Source organism: Oncorhynchus mykiss, chromosome 16 (genome assembly GCF_013265735.2).
Source record: "Oncorhynchus mykiss isolate Arlee chromosome 16, USDA_OmykA_1.1, whole genome shotgun sequence".
NCBI lineage: Eukaryota > Metazoa > Chordata > Actinopteri > Salmoniformes > Salmonidae > Oncorhynchus > Oncorhynchus mykiss.
In genome coordinates this window covers 46836942-46857732 of record NC_048580.1, presented here as the reverse complement: position 1 = coordinate 46857732, position 20791 = coordinate 46836942, and the positions used below count along the sequence as shown (strand labels likewise).

Sequence of the window (20791 nt, the reverse complement as noted above, 5' to 3'; positions counted from 1 at the left end):
CAATGTTTGATGCACATTATAGGCGATTGACAAACGTAGGGTAGAGCATCGGCACCTTAAAATGTATATGTTTCTAAAACGTTTTGATTGAAATATGGTCTGCAATGATCAATTTAACGAAATCGTTATGTGCATATGATATACATTCATCAATGGCTTTAATTCCAATTGTTGAACTGTTTTTCTTATTGGTTTTGAGGCATTATGGCTATACAGATTACTGGTTTGATGTAAGTTCTATTCTTTGTAAACATTCCCCAAAATCTCCACAGTGAAGGGAAGTTAAAGTCATTTCCTAAAGCCGATTCATTTCGCACATGACTCAGCTGGAGAAAATCCAGAGGGCGCTGGCTTTCTGCGCTATCAATAACTTTAATTGCAAACCGCTATGCTGAGCAGAACCTAGTCATTACCAGCATAGGCCTACAGTAATATGTTACTATTGGTAATAGGCTTTTGCATCCTCTCGTGGCTCCCTATGTGCGTTTTCTTCAGAGTAAGCCTAATGACACTTCACCACTTCAATGATGCGTCAGAATATAGCCAAAATAGCCCACTAAAGGGCCTCTGTGCCACAATACTTTTAGTAATACAGGATTAAATAACTGCCATTTTCCGGTACAAAGTTTGTAAAGGTCTTTGTGTAATTGCTCATGTCACAATAACTGTGTGTGTATGTGTATGTGGGAGACAGACAGATGGAGAGAGAGAGAGAGAGAGAGAGAGAGATGTAGGGAGAGAGAGAGAGAAAGAGTGTATGCATGTGGGCGTGATTGTGTTAAAGGTGAGGCAATTTGTTGTACACTAATAGTAAAAAGCCTGATATTAGATAAGAGAGTACATGGAGAGATGTGAAATCCCTGCTCTTCCACAGAGCCTGGTAAATCATTCATGTGTTACTAAAAGATCAGCCATTTGCCCTCTCCTGATACTCATACATCTGCCACACACACACACACACCCTGTGTGCCCGGTTCCTCCTCTCCCTCTCATACATTCTCTTTCCAGGCGCATCTAAACATTCCCATACATACTCCATCTCCATCTGCCATGCTAACACTGAAGCTATTCAGACACCACCTCTCTCCCCCTTTCACTCCTGCTGTACATCTCTCATTCCAATTTCTCTCCTTTATTCACTCCCATATACTGTCTCTCTCTGCCATCTTCCTTTCCAGCTCTCTTCTGCTACTTGTTTTTATCTCTCGTTTGTTTGCAAGCCTCTGTGAGTCCCAACTCTGACTCAGTGGTGATTTTGGAGATGTTGATTTGATGGCTGTCAACATCAGTACAGGGTAGAGGAGAAGAGGGTCCTTATGTGCTCTGAAGCACTGCCCTCCAGTGATACCAAAGATAAGATGGATGAAAACACACGCACGCACACACACATTTTTTTAGATGCATTTCCACCCTCACCCTCCGCACTGTTACCACATTTTACTGCCATCTACTGCTTTAAGTAGAAAACATCTTCTCAATGAACCTCATCTCATACTCACACAAGTATTGTCAAAATAGATGAGAAAATGATGTAACGTAATATAAATATTTTATTAGCAGTTCATTTTAAGTTTGTTAACAATTTATTGGCTATTATCTTCTTTAGGAAAATGAAAAAATGAAGCATTGAAAAACAAGTTACAACAGTAACAACAACAGTCTCAATAAAAAAAAATGAAGCATTGAAAAACACAAGTTACAACAGTAACAACAACCGTCTCAATAAAAAAATGGAGCTTAACTGGACTGGTTCGGTAGTCATGTGCTGATGTGTAATAATTGATTCATATTCTGGTTAACACTGGAGACGTGCTGTGACAGTTGTGATGTGACACCTCTGCTTTTTCCCCATTGGCATGAGAAAAATAATGTAAAAACTGTATCTAAAATTAGACAACATCGTAATTTATACATACTCAGTTGCTTCCCTCACAACACTGTTTCAGTGGGTCAGATAATTCAATACATAAAGTGCCATCTCCAAATGTCTTGAATAGAATGTCAATTGAAAGCAATATGTGTCTTCCTTTATTTCGTTTTCAGTCCTTTAACTTGATATATATATTGGTTTATCGCTTATATATCTCAATACCTGGGGATTTAAAAAATACATCTGTACAAAAATATCATATTTGGGCCCTAACTCCCATAACTGGCTTACAACTGTCTGCCAATTGTCTGGCAAAGCAATGACAGATTGATTTAATATCTTGTCCTTTATTTATTCAGATAACTCAATGTCAGGAGTCGTTGGCTGTTTTTACTGAAGATCAATAGACAGGAAAAATACGTAGATGTTTGATCATTTTAGTCATGACAGGGGACTATAACGACACACCCACTACTCATTCATTATCCAAATGCCACATACACAGTATGAGCCAGCTTAATGGTTCAGTATGGGTTTGGTTACCAAGGCAACTGCAAGTTAAGAGTAGTGGTGAACGACTCCGGGACTGCTATCAGAGCGTTTGGAGTCGACTCTTTCTCGACTCCGACTTCAATTTGACAAAACACTCCAAAATTAGCTCAAATTAGCTACAGCTGCATTGTCAGAGTGTGTGCGCTGAACTGGGTGATTTATTAGCAATGCATATGGAGCCATTTGACACTATCTAATTACCTAAATATTCTAGGCTTAACCAGTAGCCAACATCAGCCTAGTTCCCACGGCACATCTTTCTGAACGACTCTATGATGTTTTGAAGCATCCGGCTGCAGATGATGTGCGCTGACGCCGTTCCCTCTGGGAACACTAGCTCTGGTCCAGGGAGTAGTGTTAACCACGGTTGCTTGTGCAGCTAGCTAAGTATTTTTTTTATTGTTTTGAACCTTTATTTAACTAGGCAAGTCAGTTAAGAACAAATTCTTATTTACAATGACGGCCTACTAAAAGGAAAAAGACCTCCTGCGGGGGCTGGGATTAAAAATACAAAATCAAATAAAAATATAGGACAAAACACACCATCACAACAAGAGAGACACCACACACACTGTTGGTGTGTACCCATGCTGTTGGTGGCGGTAACATTACAATCCTATCTGGCACCCTTCGACCTCCTGTCTCATCTCGTATCTCTCACAGCGTCAGTGGCGTGATAAGGTATCTGCTGGAGTCAGACCCTATTGGGATTTTAAGAGTCGACTCTGACCCTCTGTGGTCAAGGAATCAACTCTTTCGGAGTCAACTCCCCACCACTACTGAAGAGGGCACGGCACTACTGTAGAATGGATAGTGGCTCTGTTCTTACTTCCAGGAAATAACATATTGACAATATAAATATGTATGCATGCTGTATTACTTTGGTAAGATTTGTTTGATAGAAGGGTTTACCCTGATACTTAACCAATATCACAACATTCATTTCAATAACATGAAATCACAAGTCTATAATATTGATTAAAATGTTGTCAGTAGCCTTTATCTTTTATATGTATTATTGTATTTCACAGTACCAACAATGCGAATCAGGGCTCCATTAAATATTGTATATACAATAGCATTGAGATATGTATTTAATACTATTATTTAGTATACAGATTGCACAAAGTCACGGTCCTCTGAAAGTCATCACAATCAAATGAACACACAGGACAGCGTCTATGTCAGAACAGTTGGATGGACAGTAGAAGGAGTCGCAGGTACCATACAATACCACCCCTTCCCTTCACATTCCCTGGGCAAAGTGTAGCCTGGGTGTGTTGCATATTATTGCTCAGTATCATGAGGTATTATGCTGTCTCTCTATCTACAGTGGAAGGGAACTGAAACTCTAATACTTAAGTAGAGTGGCATGTGTCACTACAGAGAGAAAGACCATGCCAGTTCCTAGCAACTGCAGGAGGACAATTCTATTGCAACTCCTGAAGGAGAGCAGAGAAAGGTGCTGTATTCAGAAGGAGGACTAGGGGATTTCCACAGAGGAGAGGAGAGAAACTGATTTCTGTTCCACTGGAACATCTTCAAATATTTACAAGTGGACATTGTCAACAGTAACATCAGTCAGAAACCAGCTGTCAAAAGGCACAAAGAATATTACTAAATAATATGACATATCAAACGCGTCACAATAAAACCAACTGTGTTGAGTATAGTTTAAAAAGAGGGGATACAGTTTGGTACTCTTCTTGATCATGATAACCGTTTCCTCAAACAGCATGTATACTTTTGCTTTGCTATCTATATTCCCGATTCTTCCATGACTCCTCTTCCCCTTCCCCTCCCTCTTTTTCTCGGTTCTCCTGCAAGCCTGTTCTCCTGTATGACCTCAGTGATCCTCTGTTGGCTGGGTTTGAGCCAGGGGCCTGGGAGCAGCAGGGCCGGGGTCCCCAGAACAGACCCCTCTGTGAGGGCCAGCGAGAGGCCAGAGACACTGGCAGCATACACACTGCCATCTGAGTGGCTGGTTACTGACTCTGCATGCTCCAGCTCAGAGGAGGGAGTTAGGAAGGAGAAGGGATCTCTCTGTAGTGGAGAGGCCACGCGAGACTCCAAGGAGAGCAGGTTGTTCAGGGACTGAGACCTTTCTCTCTCCTCATCATTTATCCTCTTCCTCTCCCACTTTATCTCCCTCAACCTCCCATCCTCTCTCTCCCACTCTCTGTCCCTCAATCTCTCACTCTCCAACTCCTTTTCTCTTTCCATGTCCCATTCTCTCCTTTTCCTCTCCCTCTCTTCCACATCCTCTTCCTCCCAGTCTTGCTTGGGCCTGGGCAGCCTTTTGTTAGTAATAGGGAGATAAGCATTTACCTCCTCTACATCTTCTTCCTCCTCTTCTACCTCTTCTTCCTCCATATCCTTCTTCTCCTCTCTTTCCTTCACCTCCTCCTCTTCCTCTGTTTCCCCACTGTTCTCCCTCTTCCTAACCCTCTCCTCACTCCTGCTTTTCATTTTTCTCTCTCTCCTCCTCTCTCTCTCCCTCCCTCTCTCATCCCCCCTCTCTGCCTCTATGTGTATGTTATCGTTGTTACGTTTCCTCAGGGCATCTCTGGGTAAACTGTGAGAGCCTCCCTTGTTCCTGTTCTTCCTCCTCCTATCCCTCCCTCTCACCTGAGTCCTCTCTCTCAGGCCGCTACCTCCTGTCTCACTGTCCTCCTCCTCCTGTCTCTCAGGACCAGGGTCTGAATCAGGGCTGTGTCTCACTTCCCCTGCTCCTTCCTCTCCCTCTGAGCTGCTGCTTCTGCCTCTCCCTGACCTGCTTCCTTTCTTCTTCTTTTCTCTCCCTTTCGAAGACCTCCCCCGCTTCTTCACCTTGGACCTGTAGCTGCGGCTCGCCCGGCGGGCCAGGTCTACTGCAGCCACACTCTGCTCCTCGGGGTGCTGCAGTGGGAGGAAGGGGGAGGTGACTCTGCGCTCACGGCCTGATGAACACACAGGGAGGAACCCAGGAAGCAGGGAGGAGAGAGAACACATTGAATAGGTGGAGAAGAGAATAAGGAGAGTTAGAGAAGCAGGTGATGTTACATAACCACTGTAGAGGAACTCCAGAGTTCACAGGGAATCCTTGTAAGAATCTGTAGCTGTATGTGTGCAGGTTGTGTTGTCTCAACAGCTGCTACTTCCTTGACCTCCAGGTAACCCTGTGTTATAACCATTACAGTATATCAACATTGTGCCCTCTCATGCAAATGTCTCCTGCATTGATGAAGCGTAGAGATCACTAGCTCTCTTTTGCATTGAGCAACACTTAGAAGATTTTAGTGGCAAGGTTGGACACAAATCAATTCAACCAAGGGATATTGTTCTCATTGACTTAACTGGCATTTTTTGGGGGTTAAAACTAAGGCTTGAGTCATTAGTTATAACCCTGTCTCAACATTTCAGCATGTGGATGATCATGGTCTCACAATGACAGTGACACAAGGTATTTTCAACAACGAGAACAATAGAGACAACATTAAAGACAACAGTAAAGACAACAGTAGAGACAAGATAGGGATTGAGGAGGAGAGGAATGTAAGGAGACAAGTAAATGGAGGACTAACAGGAACGATTACCAACCGCGTGTTCTCTGTCCGGCCGATGACATAGAAGCAAGGCTCGCCTAGCTTGGAGTTGGTCATACATAGAGACAGACTGGACAGCTCCACTGACAGGGAGAGAAGAGGAATGGAGGAAGAGCAAAGAAGAAGAGAAAGATGTGGAGTAAAATAAAACAGGGAAAAAAGACATAAAGAAAAAAAGAAATAAAGAGAGAGCAAAGGAAAACGTGGTGGGGAGGTAAAAGGGAAGGTAAGAGGGAAGGTAAGAGAGGGTTCAAAGAATGAATCACAAGAAAAGGAGAGAAATAATAAAAGGAAAGCCCCAAAAAGAGAAAAAAGAAAAGCATTGTTAGTAATTTAGTAGAAGGGAAAGAGGTTATACACCCAAGACACCCAAGAGAGATATAATACAGCCAAGAGAGATATAATACAGCCAGAGAGATATAATACAGCCAGAGAGATATAATACAGCCAGAGAGATATAATACAGCCAGAGAGATATAATACAGCCAGAGAGATATAATACAAGCAGAGAGATATAATACAAGCAGAGAGATATAATACAGCCAGAGAGATATAATACAAGCAGAGAGATATAATACAGCCAGAGAGATATGATACAGCCAGAGAGATATAATACAGCCAGAGAGATATAATACAGCCAAGAGAGATATACAGTGCCTTGCGAAAGTATTCGGCCCCCTTGAACTTTGCGACCTTTTGCCACATTTCAGGCTTCAAACATAAAGATATAAAATTGTATTTTTTTGTGAAGAATCAACAACAAGTGGGACACAATCATGAAGTGGGACACAATCATGAAGTGGAACGACATTTATTGGATATTTCAAACTTTTTTAACAAATCAAAAACTGAAAAATTGGGCGTGCAAAATTATTCAGCCCCCTTAAGTTAATACTTTGTAGCGCCACCTTTTGCTGCGATTACAGCTGTAAGTCGCTTGGGGTAGGTCTCTATCAGTTTTGCACATCGAGAGACTGAAATTCTTTCCCATTCCTCCTTGTAAAACAGCTCGAGCTCAGTGAGGTTGGATGGAGAGCATTTGTGAACAGCAGTTTTCAGTTCTTTCCACAGATTCTCGATTGGATTCAGGTCTGGACTTTGACTTGGCCATTCTAACACCTGGATATGTTTATTTTTGAACCATTCCATTGTAGATTTTGCTTTATGTTTTGGATCATTGTCTTGTTGGAAGACAAATCTCCGTCCCAGTCTCAGGTCTTTTGCAGACTCCATCATGTTTTCTTCCAGAATGGTCCTGTATTTGGCTCCATCCATCTTCCCATCAATTTTAACCATCTTCCCTGTCCCTGCTGAAGAAAAGCAGGCCCAAACCATGATGCTGCCACCACCATATTTGACAGTGGGGATGGTGTGTTCAGCTGTGTTGCTTTTACGCCAAACATAACGTTTTGCATTGTTGCCAAAAAGTTCAATTTTGGTTTCATCTGACCAGAGCACCTTCTTCCACATGTTTGGTGTGTCTCCCAGGTGGCTTGTGGCAAACTTTAAACAACACTTTTTATGGATATCTTTAAGAAATGGCTTTCTTCTTGCCACTCTTCCATAAAGGCCAGATTTGTGCAATATACGACTAATTGTTGTCCTATGGACAGAGTCTCCCACCTCAGCTGTAGATCTCTGCAGTTCATCCAGAGTGATCATGGGCCTCTTGGCTGCATCTCTGATCAGTCTTCTCCTTGTATGAGTTGAAAGTTTAGAGGGACGGCCAGGTCTTGGTAGATTTGCAGTGGTCTGATACTCCTTCCATTTCAATATTATCGCTTGCACAGTGCTCCTTGGGATGTTTAAAGCTTGGGAAATCTTTTTGTATCCAAATCCGGCTTTAAACTTCTTCACAACAGTATCTCGGACCTGCCTGGTGTGTTCCTTGTTCTTCATGATGCTCTCTGCGCTTTTAACGGACCTCTGAGACTATCACAGTGCAGGTGCATTTATACGGAGACTTGATTACACACAGGTGGATTGTATTTATCAACATTGGATCATTCAGAGATCCTCACTGAACTTCTGGAGAGAGTTTGCTGCACTGAAAGTAAAGGGGCTGAATAATTTTGCATGCCCAATTTTTCAGTTTTTGAGTTTGAAACATCCAATAAATGTCGTTCCACTTCATGATTGTGTCCCACTTGTTGTTGATTCTTCACAAAAAAATACAGTTTTATATCTTTATGTTTGAAGCCTGAAATGTGGCAAAAGGTCGCAAAGTTCAAGGGGGCCGAATACTTTCGCAAGGCACTGTAATATGGCCAGAGAGATAAACAACAGACATTTGACAGTTTGAGGAGGATTCTCTAGTGTTTATGCTCAGTTGAATGTCCTGATTCTCTCTAGTCTACCGCCACCTTATCCACAGTCCTCATCCCATTTGGTCTGTTAAAATCATGTGAAACTGAGTGACAGTTTGTGCTGTGGGAGGAGTGTCTCTGGGGTTTTACAGTGCTTCCAACTTCTACCCCCCCGGTCCTTTTCTGTGTCTTACCGTAATCTGGTACGTATCCGTTGCCTTTCTTTAGCACCAGGTGTATGCGGTGTCCTCCCCTGCGTATCTGCTCTACAGCCAAGCTGTGGGTCATCCCTGCTGTGCTGTCCCCGTTGATCTCCACCAACTGATCGCTTACCTACAGCACAGTTACAGCACAGTCCTCAAGCTGAGGTAACTTACAGGGAAACATTAGACACGGCATTCTTTAAAGAGGTACCCTGGGTTGGTCCGACATTCTAAAACAATACGCTCACCTGTATTTTGTGGCTGCGTGAGGCAGGTCCTCCCTCCATCAGTCCCAGTACGTACAGACTCATGTTGTACTCATCCCCCCCCCGCAGACTGAACCCAAAACCTGTTGGGCCGCGGTCTAGATCCACACTGTAATACCTAGAGTCATGCTAAAGAAGAAACAGAGAGAGGGAGAGAGAGAGGTGCATATCAGTCTCCGGAGAAGAGAAAGATACACAGACAGAGAAACGGTGAAAGCGAGTGTCTCTGTGGAAAGGAAGCACTGACCAAGGACATTATACACTCACTCAGACACACATAATGAATGGATGGCCCTCACCTTGGGTCGTGACCTGTGCCCTTTTCTGCTTCTGTAATTGGGGTCATAGTCTGCGGTCTCTGATAGGCTGGATGAGTCTGAGAGAGAGGAGGGGTAAGGTTAGCATGTCAATGAAGACAGAGAGCAAAAAGGTACTGGATGCATGTTCACACAGAGAACATTGACATCTTAGTGACCCTGGGAACTAGAATGGGGAGGAGATTAGTTTATTTTCTTCTTAAATGTGAGTGTATAGGCTGTGTGTGTGTGTGTGTAAATATGTGTGTGTATACAGGTGTGTTTCTTTGCACTCACATGTGCTAGGACGGGGGATGATGGTGAGGCGTAGGGTGTTTCCAGCTCGGCGCAGGATATGGGCGAGCTCCCGGTGGGGTAGGGTCACCACAGAACGCCCATCGACCGCCTCCAACCGGTCACCGGGTCGGATCTGACCGCTCCTCGCCGAAGGACTGCCCCGACGCACCGTCACGAACCGGTGAGGGAGGAGCGAGGCGGCTGGAGAGAGAGAGAGAGAGAGAGAGAGAGAGAGAGAGAGAGAGAGAGAGAGAGTGAAGTTCCACAGTTCCACCATCTCATAAACCCCTAATTAGTCCTGTATCATACAGGATCATACAAGAGCACATGTTCCTCAAACCTCAGACACCAAACCATTGGTTGAAGTACAATGCTGCAGTAGAGACTTGTAGATACAGTAGAAACTTTAACACTTGAAGAGAGAGATTGACACTAACCTGTTTCTCACCAATACTTGTATTTTTGTTTGAATTGGTTGCTAAGTAGAGTGAAGAGCTATTGAGTGAGGTCATCTAAAAGGGACACGTGGGAACAGAGAGAGGGGATCTAAATCATCCTGGTTCGGGCCAGAATCCCTCAAAACAAGCTGTAATTAAGCCTATGCTGTTTTTGGCAGGGTTATATAATAAATGACTGCACTTACTCTGTGCACTCTCTCTCTCTTCCCATCTCCAAAGCTCTCCTCTCCTCCTTAATTTCCCCATCAATCAGCCTATCCCTCCATCCCCCTGACACGCCAAGGACAAGTTTTTGTCCTTCTTCATTTGACAACATTTTTAAGTGCGACATGTCTTCTAACTGTGTGTGTTTCAACCTTTTTTAGTACCAGAGACAAGCAAACAGTATACATAATGTAACAATTCCCTCGGTCCATTTCGCTATCCCAATACTGCAGTCCTTTTCTAAACTGTAGGCAAGAAATGTGTTGCATAATTAGCCTACTATTAGCAAAGGACAGTAACCTGGTCTATACTGACCTATTGAAATACACTCTCTCTTTCATACACACACACACACCAAACCACACACTTTATTCAGTCTATGATGCTTGTGCTTGCTTGACATTTTCCCTGACTGTGAGAAGAACACTGTCCAGCATTTCCCAGCCCCACCTCCCTCAACTCAGTTTACAAAACATCACTCACACTGCATTGACTCACCCTCACTGTCATGCACAACATCAGAGACACAGACTGCAGCTAAGGTGGCCCATGGTGTGTGTGTGTGTGTGTGTGTGTGCTTCTCTGAAAAAATGTTAGATCATAACTGAGGATTGACATGGGAAATGGATAATCGTTATACATTGTCATGTCTGTTTCCATGAAAAATGCAATCTCAACCCTACAAAATGAACCAATATTGTTAAAAAGTATGACGCAATAATTCACTGAAATTAAGAAAAGGAACGCATTGGCTTCATTCATTAATCTCCTAAACTAACTCAGCTAAAAGACTAGTTAAGGATGATATTGAGAGGCTAGTTAAGGATCTTACCTGACACCCTAGACCCACTCAAATTTGCATATCGCCCCAATAGATCCACAGACGATGCATCGCCATCGCACTGCACACTGCCCAATCCCATCTGGACACGAGGAATACCTATGTAAGAACGCTGTTCATTGACGACAGCTCAGCCTTCAACGCCATAGTACCTCCAAGCTCATCATTAAGCTCGGAGGCCCTGGGTTTGAACCCCGTCCTGTGCAACTGAGTCCTGAACTTCCTGACGGGCCACCCCCAGGTAGTGAAGGTAGGAAACAACACCACCACTTCGCTGATCCTCAACACATGGGCCCCACAGGGGTGCATGCTCGGCCCCTTTCTGTACTCCCTGTTCACCCATGAATGCATGGTTATGCATTCCACCAACTCAGTCATCAAGTTTGCAGACAACACAACAGTTGTAGGCCTGGTTACCAACAATGACGAGACAGCATACAGGGAGGAGGTGAGATAACAGGAAAATAACCTCTCCCTCAACGTCAACAAAATGAAGAGGCTGATCGTGGACTTCAGGAAACAACAGAGAGAGCACGCCCCAATCCACATCGACGGGACCACAGTAGAGAAGGTGAAAAGCTTCAAGTTCCTCGGCGTACACATCACCGACGATCTGAAATGGTCCACCCACACAGACAGCGTGGTGAAGAAGGCGCAACAGCACCTCTTCAACCTCAGGAGGCTGAAGAAATTCAGCTTGGCCCCTAAAACCCTAAAAAACTTCTACAGATGCACCATTGAGAGCATCTTGTCGGGCTGTACCACCGCTTGGTACGGTGACTGCCACAACTGCAGTGCTCTCCAGAGGGTGGTGCGGTCTGCCCAACGAATCAACGGGGGCACACTGCCTGACCTCCAGGACACCTACAGCACCCGATGTCACAGGGAGGCCAAAAAGATCATCAAGGACATCAACCACCCGAACCATTGCCTGTTCACCCCGCTACCATTCAGAAAGCAAGGTCAGTACAGATGCATCAAAGCTGGGACCGAGAGACTGAAAAACAGCTTCTATCTCAAGGCCATCAGACTGTTAAATAGCCATCACTAGCCGGCTACCAGACGGTTACTCAACCCTGCTGTCCAGTTGAAGTCGGAAGTTTACATACACCTTAGCCAAATACATTTAAAATAATTTTTTCCACAATTCCTGACATTTAAGTAAAAATTCCCTGTCTTAGGTCAGTTAGGATCACCATTTTAATTTTAAGAATGTGAAATGTCAGAATAATAGTAGAGAGAATGACTTATTTCAGATTTGATTTATTTCATCACATTCCCAGTGGGTCAGAAGTTTACACACACTCAATTACTATTGGGTAGCCTTCCACAAGCTTCCCACAATAAGTTGGGTGAATTTTGGCCCATTCCTCCTGACAGCTGGTGTAACTGAGTCAGGTTTGTAGGCCTCCTTGCTGGCACACGCCTTTTCAGTTCTGCCCACAAATTTGCTATGGGATTGAGGTCAGGGCTTTGTGATGGCCACTCCAATACGTTGACCTTGTTGTCCTTAAGCCATTTTGTCACAACTTTGGAAGTATGCTTGGGGTCATTGTTCATTTGGCAGACCCATTTGCGACCAAGCTTTAACATCCTGACTGATGTCTTGAGATATTGCTTCAATATATCCACATAATTTTCCTCCCTCATGATGTCATCTATTTTGTGAAGTGCACCAGTCCCTCCTGCAGCAAAGCATCCGCACAACACGATGCTGCCACCCCCGTGCTTCACGGTTGGTTGGGATGGTGTTCTTCGGCTTGCAAGCCTCCCCCTTTTCCTCCAAACATAACGATGGTCATTATGGCCAAACAGTTCTATTTTTGTTTCATCAGACCAGAGGACACCAAAAAGTACGATCTTTGTCCCAATGTGCAGTTGCAAACCATGATGCTTTTTTTATGGCTTTTTTTATGGCGGTTTTGGAGCAGTGGCTTCTACCTTGCTGAGCGGCCTTTCAGATTATGTCGATATAGGACTCGTTTTACTGTGGATATAGATACTTTTGTACCTGTTTCCTCCAGCATCTTCACAAGGTCCTTTGCTGTTTTTCTGGGATTGATTTGTACTTTTCGCACCAAAGTACAGTCATCTCTAGGAGACAGAACACGTCTCCTTCCTGAGCGGTATGACGGCTGTGTGGTCACATGGTGTATATACTTGCGTACTATTGTTTGTACAGATGAACGTGGTGCCTTCAGGCGTTTGGAAATTGCTGCCAAGGATGAACCAGACTTGTGGAGGTCAACAATTGTTTTTCTGAGGTCTTGGCTGATACCTTTTGATTTTCCCATGAGGTCAAGCGAAGAGGCACTGCTTTTGAAGGTAGGCCTTGACATACATCCACAGGTACACCTCCAATTGACCCAAATGATGTCAATTAGCCTATCGGAAGCTTCTAAAGCCATGACATAATTTTCTGGAATTTTCCAATCTGTTTAAAGGCACAGTCAACTTAGTGTATGTAAACTTCTGACCCACTGGAATTGTGATACAGTGAATTATAAGTGAAATAATCTGTCTGTAAACAATTGTTAGAAAAATTACTTGTCATGCACAAAGTAGATATCATAACCGACTTGCCAAAACTATAGTTTGTTAACAAGACATTTGTGTAGTGGTTGAAAAATGAGTTTTAATGACTCAAACCAAAGTGTATGTAAACTTCCGACTTCAACTGTACATGGAATCACTGGTCACATTAACAATGGAACACTAGTCACTTTAATAATGTTTACATACTGCTTTACCAATTTCTTATGTTTATACTGTATTCTATTCTAGTGTATTTTAGTCAATGCCCTACGATATTGCTCATCCTAATATTTATATATTTCTTAACTCGATTCTTTTACTTTAGATTTGTGTGTATTGTTGTGAATTGTTTGATTTTACTGCACTGTTGGAGCTAGGAACACAAGCATTTCGCTACACCCGCAATAGCATCTGCTAAATATGTGCATGTGACCAATAACATCTGCTAAATATGTGCATGTGACCAATAGAATTTGATTTGATTTGAAAAAGCTTCTTACGGGACCATCTGCCAACCTCCTTCCCTCCTCTGTCTCCCTCCTTCCCTACTCTGTCTCCCTTCTTCCCTCCTCCCTTTCTCTCTATCCCTCCTCTCTCCATCCTACTCGTCTCCCTCATCCTGCCATACAGTAACACCCTCTTGCCTGCCTCCGCCGTCTCACAAAGCTCCCCTCTCTCTCTCCTAGGTGTACTGGGCTGTGTGTGGTGACAGCTGGCTGTCCTGTGTTGCCATCCTCATTATATAACCAATCAGACAACATCAACACCCAGAGACAGATACTCATGCATCAGAAATGCCACACTCTCTCCCCTTTCCTTCTCCTAGTCTTAGTATGAAAACCATACAGTACACTAAGTACTTCCTGATCTGTCCCATTGTTGCTGTACAATCAACAAGAGTGTAATCCCAGACTATGATAGTCAGGCAGATGTGGTGTGCAGAGGATCCCATCCGGATAATCATTGTTTTAAATGAGTCAAAGGACTAAGTTCTCTCTCCAGATCTGAGTACAATCTGGGTGACCCAGGCATGAAACTGTAATCAGGTCAAATCAGAGCAGAGTTTTATAAGATAGTGTTATCATGCATAATGCATCAGCAATATGCAGGCACGCACGCACGCACGCACACGCGCACACACACACACGCACACACACACACACACACACACACACACACACACACACACACACACACACACACACACACACACTTCCTCTGGCTCTCCTTGTTCTCCTGTCTGTCAGGGGTAATCCCACTGCAGTAAAGTATGCCCAGTAGCAGAGCAGGCTGACTGTGACTGTGACGCGCTGCATTGATCACCGCTCAGTACTGATAACAGTACCTCTACAGCTCCCATGCATCAGACAATCAGGCAGTGCAGAGATCCCTCCAGCACCGCAGGCCGCATATAGAGGAAATGTGTTAAAGCCAGGAGAGGCAGTGGGCACGTTACATGCTTGCTAATGCTATTAGCACAACTGATAACTAGCATGATTGCTACGCAGCTACGTCAACAGATGTTACTATTAAACCTGCTACTGCCATTACTACTGTACTACCATACCTGCTGGCTGCTACCTAAGCTGCCACTGTTAAACTGCTAACACTACCACTACTGTTGCAATTACTAATGTTACTACTACTGATTCTTTTACCAGTAACATAACAACTTGTAGGATTACATCCTCAAGGTACTGCTTACAGTATTACCATGAATGGTTCAAACGCCAATGGTGCCCGAGGAAACAAAGGACGAGAAACATATCGCAGCTGTTGAACTAATTGACAGCATCTGGTGCATATCTGTAATGTTAATTTAAATGAAACAAAATTCTCTCTCTCACACACACACACACACACACACACACACACACACACACACACACACACACACACACACACACAGTGTGACAACTCGAGCAAAGCATCAAACTTTGACAGACAGCATTCAACCAGAAACCAGAAAGCCAAAACACTTGCATATGAATACCACCACTATCCAAAGCTAAGTGCATTAAACGTAAACTACGCAACATAATTACGTTTGGAGTCCTTGACAGTTTTCAAAGCAGACTGTAGTCTTTCCAACATGACTCTTTGAATAGCATACGTAAAAGAAAATCCTGAATTCCTTTAAAACAGCCTGGAGATGCTTAGATCCAAATGCCTGGGAGTGAGATCAATAGGAAACAATTAACTAAAACATATCCCTGGTGTTGCTCCGCTGAGGAAAGGTTCAGCGTAGCGTCTCACTGAAGTCAGAGAGAGGGCGGAAGGGAGGGAGAGAGAGAGAGAGAGAGAGAGAGAGAGAGAGAGAGAGAGAGAGAGTTTTAATCTTTAGAGAAACCCGACTGAACCCTTTTACTGCAGAGCGAATGGGTGTGGAAAGCGATAGAGGGGGCGGGTGCTCACGAGAGGGAGAGTGAGGTGAGGTATATAGAAATGAATAGATTATGGGAGGAGCGAGATACAGAAAGAGAGAGGGAGGGATGGAGAGGGAGAGAAGAGTTATTGAGATAAGACAGGGGTGAAAAGTGGGTGAGAGAGAAGATAATGGAGCGAGAGACAGCCTTTGTCCTGTCGTGGCGAGAAAACGAAAGACCTACAACCTTAATCCTGCTACGACAACATTCATGTCTGGTAGCTTAGCCCATAAAGAAAACTGAACTGCATTAGAGTTGAATGGTCAGAGGGGCAAATACAAAGAGAGGAGAGAGGAGAGAGCAGTGAGATAATTAATCACATGGAATGGATAGTATACCGTGTTATCATTTACACCAGGGCTCTCCAACCCTGTTCCTGGAGAGCTACCGTCCTGTAGGTTTTCACACCAATCCTCATCTAGCGCACCTGATTCTAATAATTAGCTGTTGACTGTGAATTTTCTGTTGATTTCTGGGAGTCCCTACTCCCTAAGTTGTTGATTTGTTGTGCTTGCAAGTTAGCTAGCAGCAGTTCTCAGCTGTTAGCGGTTTCTTACTGCCGATAAAAAACGATGATTGCCATCATTTCTACGAGTCATTACTGAATTATTTTATGGAACAAAGCAAACAGCAAACCTTGTAAACAATTAATGGTAACCTGGTAAATATTTCATTTACACCTGGTGTTTATTTGAAACGGCCGTTTATTTGCTGAAATGTGTGCTGTTGCCTGGCTATTAAAAGGGACAGGTGGCTATTTGAGACTCGCCATTTAACTGAAGTTTTACGCTATATAATTAGTGCCCTCTAGCTAATAGCTAATCAGGTGGGATGTTTTCCCCTTCACAGCCATAATGATTACACAAACTAGCTTCATTGATGAGACAATCTACTTTTTTTTCTCCTCACAAATATTTTTCTTAATATTAACAACATTTGAAATACATATTTTGATAGACCAAAGTATCAGCTATCACATCATGTAAAGGGAACAACCTACTAATGATTTCATATTTTCCGAAAATCCAAACAACTAGATTTATGTCAACTCCGTCAGACAAGATAAAAGGCATTTCATTTTGACATTTATTGCCCAACAAGTGTTTAACCTTTTCACCCGTTCCAAATATCTCTAACGGTTCCACCAGTGCGAGTTTTCATTTGTGTGAACGTGATGTCAGAATGCGCTCATTGTTCCAAAATGTGATTGTTACCCAACAGGAAAGTTAACCGGCGTCGACCCTCAAATGATGTCATTGCTACTTCTGTGACTGTCTGAACAATGCATCCAGAAATAAACTGCTCACATTGAGGACAATGCGTTGTAAAGACTGTTTGTAAAAATAAAAAAAATTCTAATGAAGTGTTCTAATCACATCGGTTTGAGGGTACACTGCAGGGACCACTGTAAAACGATCACACCCGTGTGTTTGTACGCGTCACAGGGTTAAAGGCCTTTATGGTTTCATTCTCACAATAGATTATTCAAATATGCAATACAAATCTTCAAACTTCTTAAAGTTTTTATTTTATAGTGCTACATAATGTTCCAGGGCAATTTTTCGTTAGCATTTTGGCATGTTTTCTAGATTCAGAACATAAAACAACATTTATAAAGATGTAGCCCATCAAACACGTCAAAAGTTTAAGCATACGTTGCAGAAGAGTGATTCAAATATTTTTTTTCTGAATATTGACAACAACAACAAAATTATCTTAAGGGAGTTAGCAATCAGTGACGGAGTTGACAAGCCACTGACGGAGTTGACAACAAATACTTAAAACAGACATTTTTTTGCCTCTAAAAAAATAAAAGTTCAAAATAAACATTTGTAAAATATAGAAATTATGTTTTAATCCCCAATTAAAACATCACCATTCTATCAAAGCTTTCAGCAATCTGACGGAGTTGATGTTTTACGGAGTTTGTCTTCTTCATTCAAGTGGTATATAAAGTAGCAATTGTATTTTTCATCAGTTTCTTCATGTCTCTAAAACCTAATTAAAATAAACATATTTGAAACAAAATCCATATCCTATCTTAATCTATCAGGCAGATGGAGTTGACAGTTTATGGTTGTGACCATGGTGATTTCAATATTGTTTGTTTTAAATCTATCAAAAGTAGAGAACTTTCCAGACCATGAGTGGTCTTGCTGCACTAGATGTAATGAAAACAAGAAGGGGTCCTTATGGTGTCATGACCCTGCTATTCCTGATTCATTTAGGATTTTAGACAAATCTGACTGAGTTGGCCAAATCCCACAACACATTTTTTAGAAATCACAGTTTTGAGAGAAATATTATTTAAAGTCAGAGAGGGCTATTGCAAGAAACTACAAATATCCCTTTTCAGTTAATATTCATTATTGCCAGTTGTTGAATTTTAAACAATTTTTTGGAGGGTTTGAAATTGGGATCCCTTTCTCCGGATAAGGGCATTTACAGGTATAGAGCCAACGTGGAAATGCATAATATTATTTAGAAAACTCCAAAAGCAAATTCTTAAATTCTTCCAAAAGCTTAAATAATGCAACAAAATCAAAATTGGTTAACTATAAAAAATAAAATGTTCCTACCGGACAAATTGTTCGGAATTGTTCTAACTTTCAAGAATCTCTGTGCTGTTAACTAAATGTGATAGAGATGCAGTGTACTGTGTAGGGTTACAGTAGCATTAAGACTGAGTGTAAAGCAGTGTGTTATCATCAGAAGGTTATGCTGTTAACTAAATGGAGCTGACCGGCTGATTTAGATAAGAGCACTGACACATATGAAACCCTGTGTGGCTTAGGTCCTAATAGTCCTGTGGCATGGGGCTTCACGCTGGATAATCTCACTACCGATTCCAGTGATTTTCATGAGGTGCAGCGAGTTCACATGAGATACACACACACACACAAACAAATATTCATCAAATGCACTTGCACACTTGGGCACCAGCACACAAAATATTACACCCTATAACAACAATATAGCACCTTGATACAGACAAGGATGCACGCACACACACATGCACACACACAAGGAAGGAAGCAGCTCAACACCCCAGCTTTAGCATTACGATGATACACGTAGTGCTGTAATGCTGTCATCGGACTGTTACTGTGTTTTCTGACTCCATAGTATATGTAGTGCTGTTCAAAACACTAAATACATAACGAGCAAGATGATGTCATCATGGGACTACTGGGGGTGGGGAGGTCTGTCTTTACGTGACAGAGACCTATGACTCAACATCATGACTCAGTGACTGTCATGCAGCCATCATAATATATTCAACATCCTACAGAACAGTATGGCCAATTGGGAAGCTTTTCTCTTCAAGCTGAAGGCCATCTTTTCACTGGGTGACGACATTTATTAAGGGACACGATAAGGGATTTGGTCTGAAAAGGTATGCTTCCTATTTTCTGCAGTAACTCCATTACAATACCTAACCATTCAAGAGAGGCGGGAAATTGGGAGAAGTGAAAGTCATCAATCCAACCAATTAGAAGACGCAACGTGGCAAGTGTTCTGCTACAAATCAATCAGTTCTCACCTTTCCTGTTCCCTACATCCTGTGAAGCGATGACAAATCCGAACCCCTCTCCTGGCTTCCTCCTCAGCTCCACATCAAATCCCCGGGGTACACGGTTCCGTCCCCCTCCCTCCTGCCCTGGTCCTGGGACCACCACCTCCCTGTCCCCCTCATCCTCCATGCCCTCGTTGAGCCAGTCTTTGGGCTCCATGGTGAGGGTGACTGGGACTGACTCCAGGAAACTGGTGCTCTGGACCAGAGAGGAGCGCACCATGGCCGGGGGAGGAGGGGTGGAGGACGGACGGGGTAGGATCAGGACGTCCGCAGGGGGTGAAGGATTGTAGTCAGATGTCACGGGTGGAGGATGGGGGCAGAGGAGTGGTGAGGGGACTCTTTGCATAGAGTTGGGGGAGATGGAAGAACGGTGTGAACCTGAAGAAGAGAAATAACATCACTAAAGACAAAGGAATTCTTGAGAAATGTTTTGAGTCTCTATTCATTACTTGTGCTGAGAATATAGGCATAAATAAAATAAACTCTTGAGAACAATTTTGCAGGAAACTAGCTCATGTTCTTACCTCTTCTGTGAACCAATAAGACCACTTCTCCTTGTTTGGTGTGTTCCTGGAGAACCTGTTGTACCTGGATGGAAAAGCATCACTTTATTATCTCTGATCTAAATGTCCCTATACTTATTCTCCATCTCTATCCTTATCTTCTTTCTCTGCTATTTTCCCTCCTCAGTACCTGTGCAAAGCTGAGACTCTGGACATCTGCTCCGTTGATCTTCATGATGGCATCCCCTGGCTGTAGGGAGGAGCACTGCTTCCTGTCCCAGACCCTCTTGACAAGGGCCAGCCTGCCCCCCTGTCCCCCGGCCGTCACACTGAAACCCATTCCCCCTCCACCCTCACACTGAGCCAGCGCCACTGGCACCAGCTCCCCTCCACTTCCAACCCCAAAGCCACTGCCCAGACTCATCGCCCCGGGAGACGAGATGCTTATGGGGCTGCCGCTGCCGCTTGTATTGCCATGGAAGCCATTGAAGCTGAGGTGGGGGCTGTCAGGGGTGGGAGGGGGTCTCAGCAGGGAGACCTGGGGCCTGATGAGGCGGGAGTACGCCCCTCCACCAGGGGAGGACAAGAGACGGGGTGTCTCTGACTGGGGCATGGGCAGTCTGGACACAGGGAGGGTGGAGGTGGTGGACAGGGCGCTCTCAGACAGGTCACTCTTAGAGGTTCTGTAACGCAGGGGCTGAGGGGGGGTAGAGAGGGAGTTATTGTTGTGGTTACGGATCATGAATGCCCTGCAGAGAATGAAAAGACAAAGAAAGATAGTCAGGGTTCTCCATGAGAGTAAATTACCTCTAAATGACATTGTTTGTGTGTGTGTGTGTGTGTGTATATATCAGTGTGTGTGTGTGTGTATCT

The 20791-nt window shown here is 43.5% G+C and overlaps 1 protein-coding gene across 5 annotated transcripts in view; it reads right to left on the bottom strand.

Annotated features, from left to right (window-relative positions):
• Positions 1 to 1530: 1530 nt before the first annotated feature.
• LOC110491078 (membrane-associated guanylate kinase, WW and PDZ domain-containing protein 2) overlaps positions 1531 to 20791 on the bottom strand; it is a 58141-nt gene continuing 38880 nt past the window's right edge. For 2 of the 5 annotated variants that reach the window (XM_036945828.1, XM_036945827.1), the window contains exons 10-17: positions 20109 to 20667; positions 19940 to 20003; positions 19383 to 19793; positions 9375 to 9575; positions 9081 to 9157; positions 8764 to 8910; positions 8507 to 8645; positions 1531 to 5361 (exon numbers count right to left, since the gene is read on the bottom strand). In XM_036945828.1, the coding sequence (XP_036801723.1) occupies positions 4181 to 5361; positions 8507 to 8645; positions 8764 to 8910; positions 9081 to 9157; positions 9375 to 9575; positions 19383 to 19793; positions 19940 to 20003; positions 20109 to 20667 (2779 nt within the window). In that variant the 3' untranslated portion in view covers positions 1531 to 4180. The other 3 variants (XM_036945831.1, XM_036945830.1, XM_036945829.1) reach the window with 3 other exon arrangements.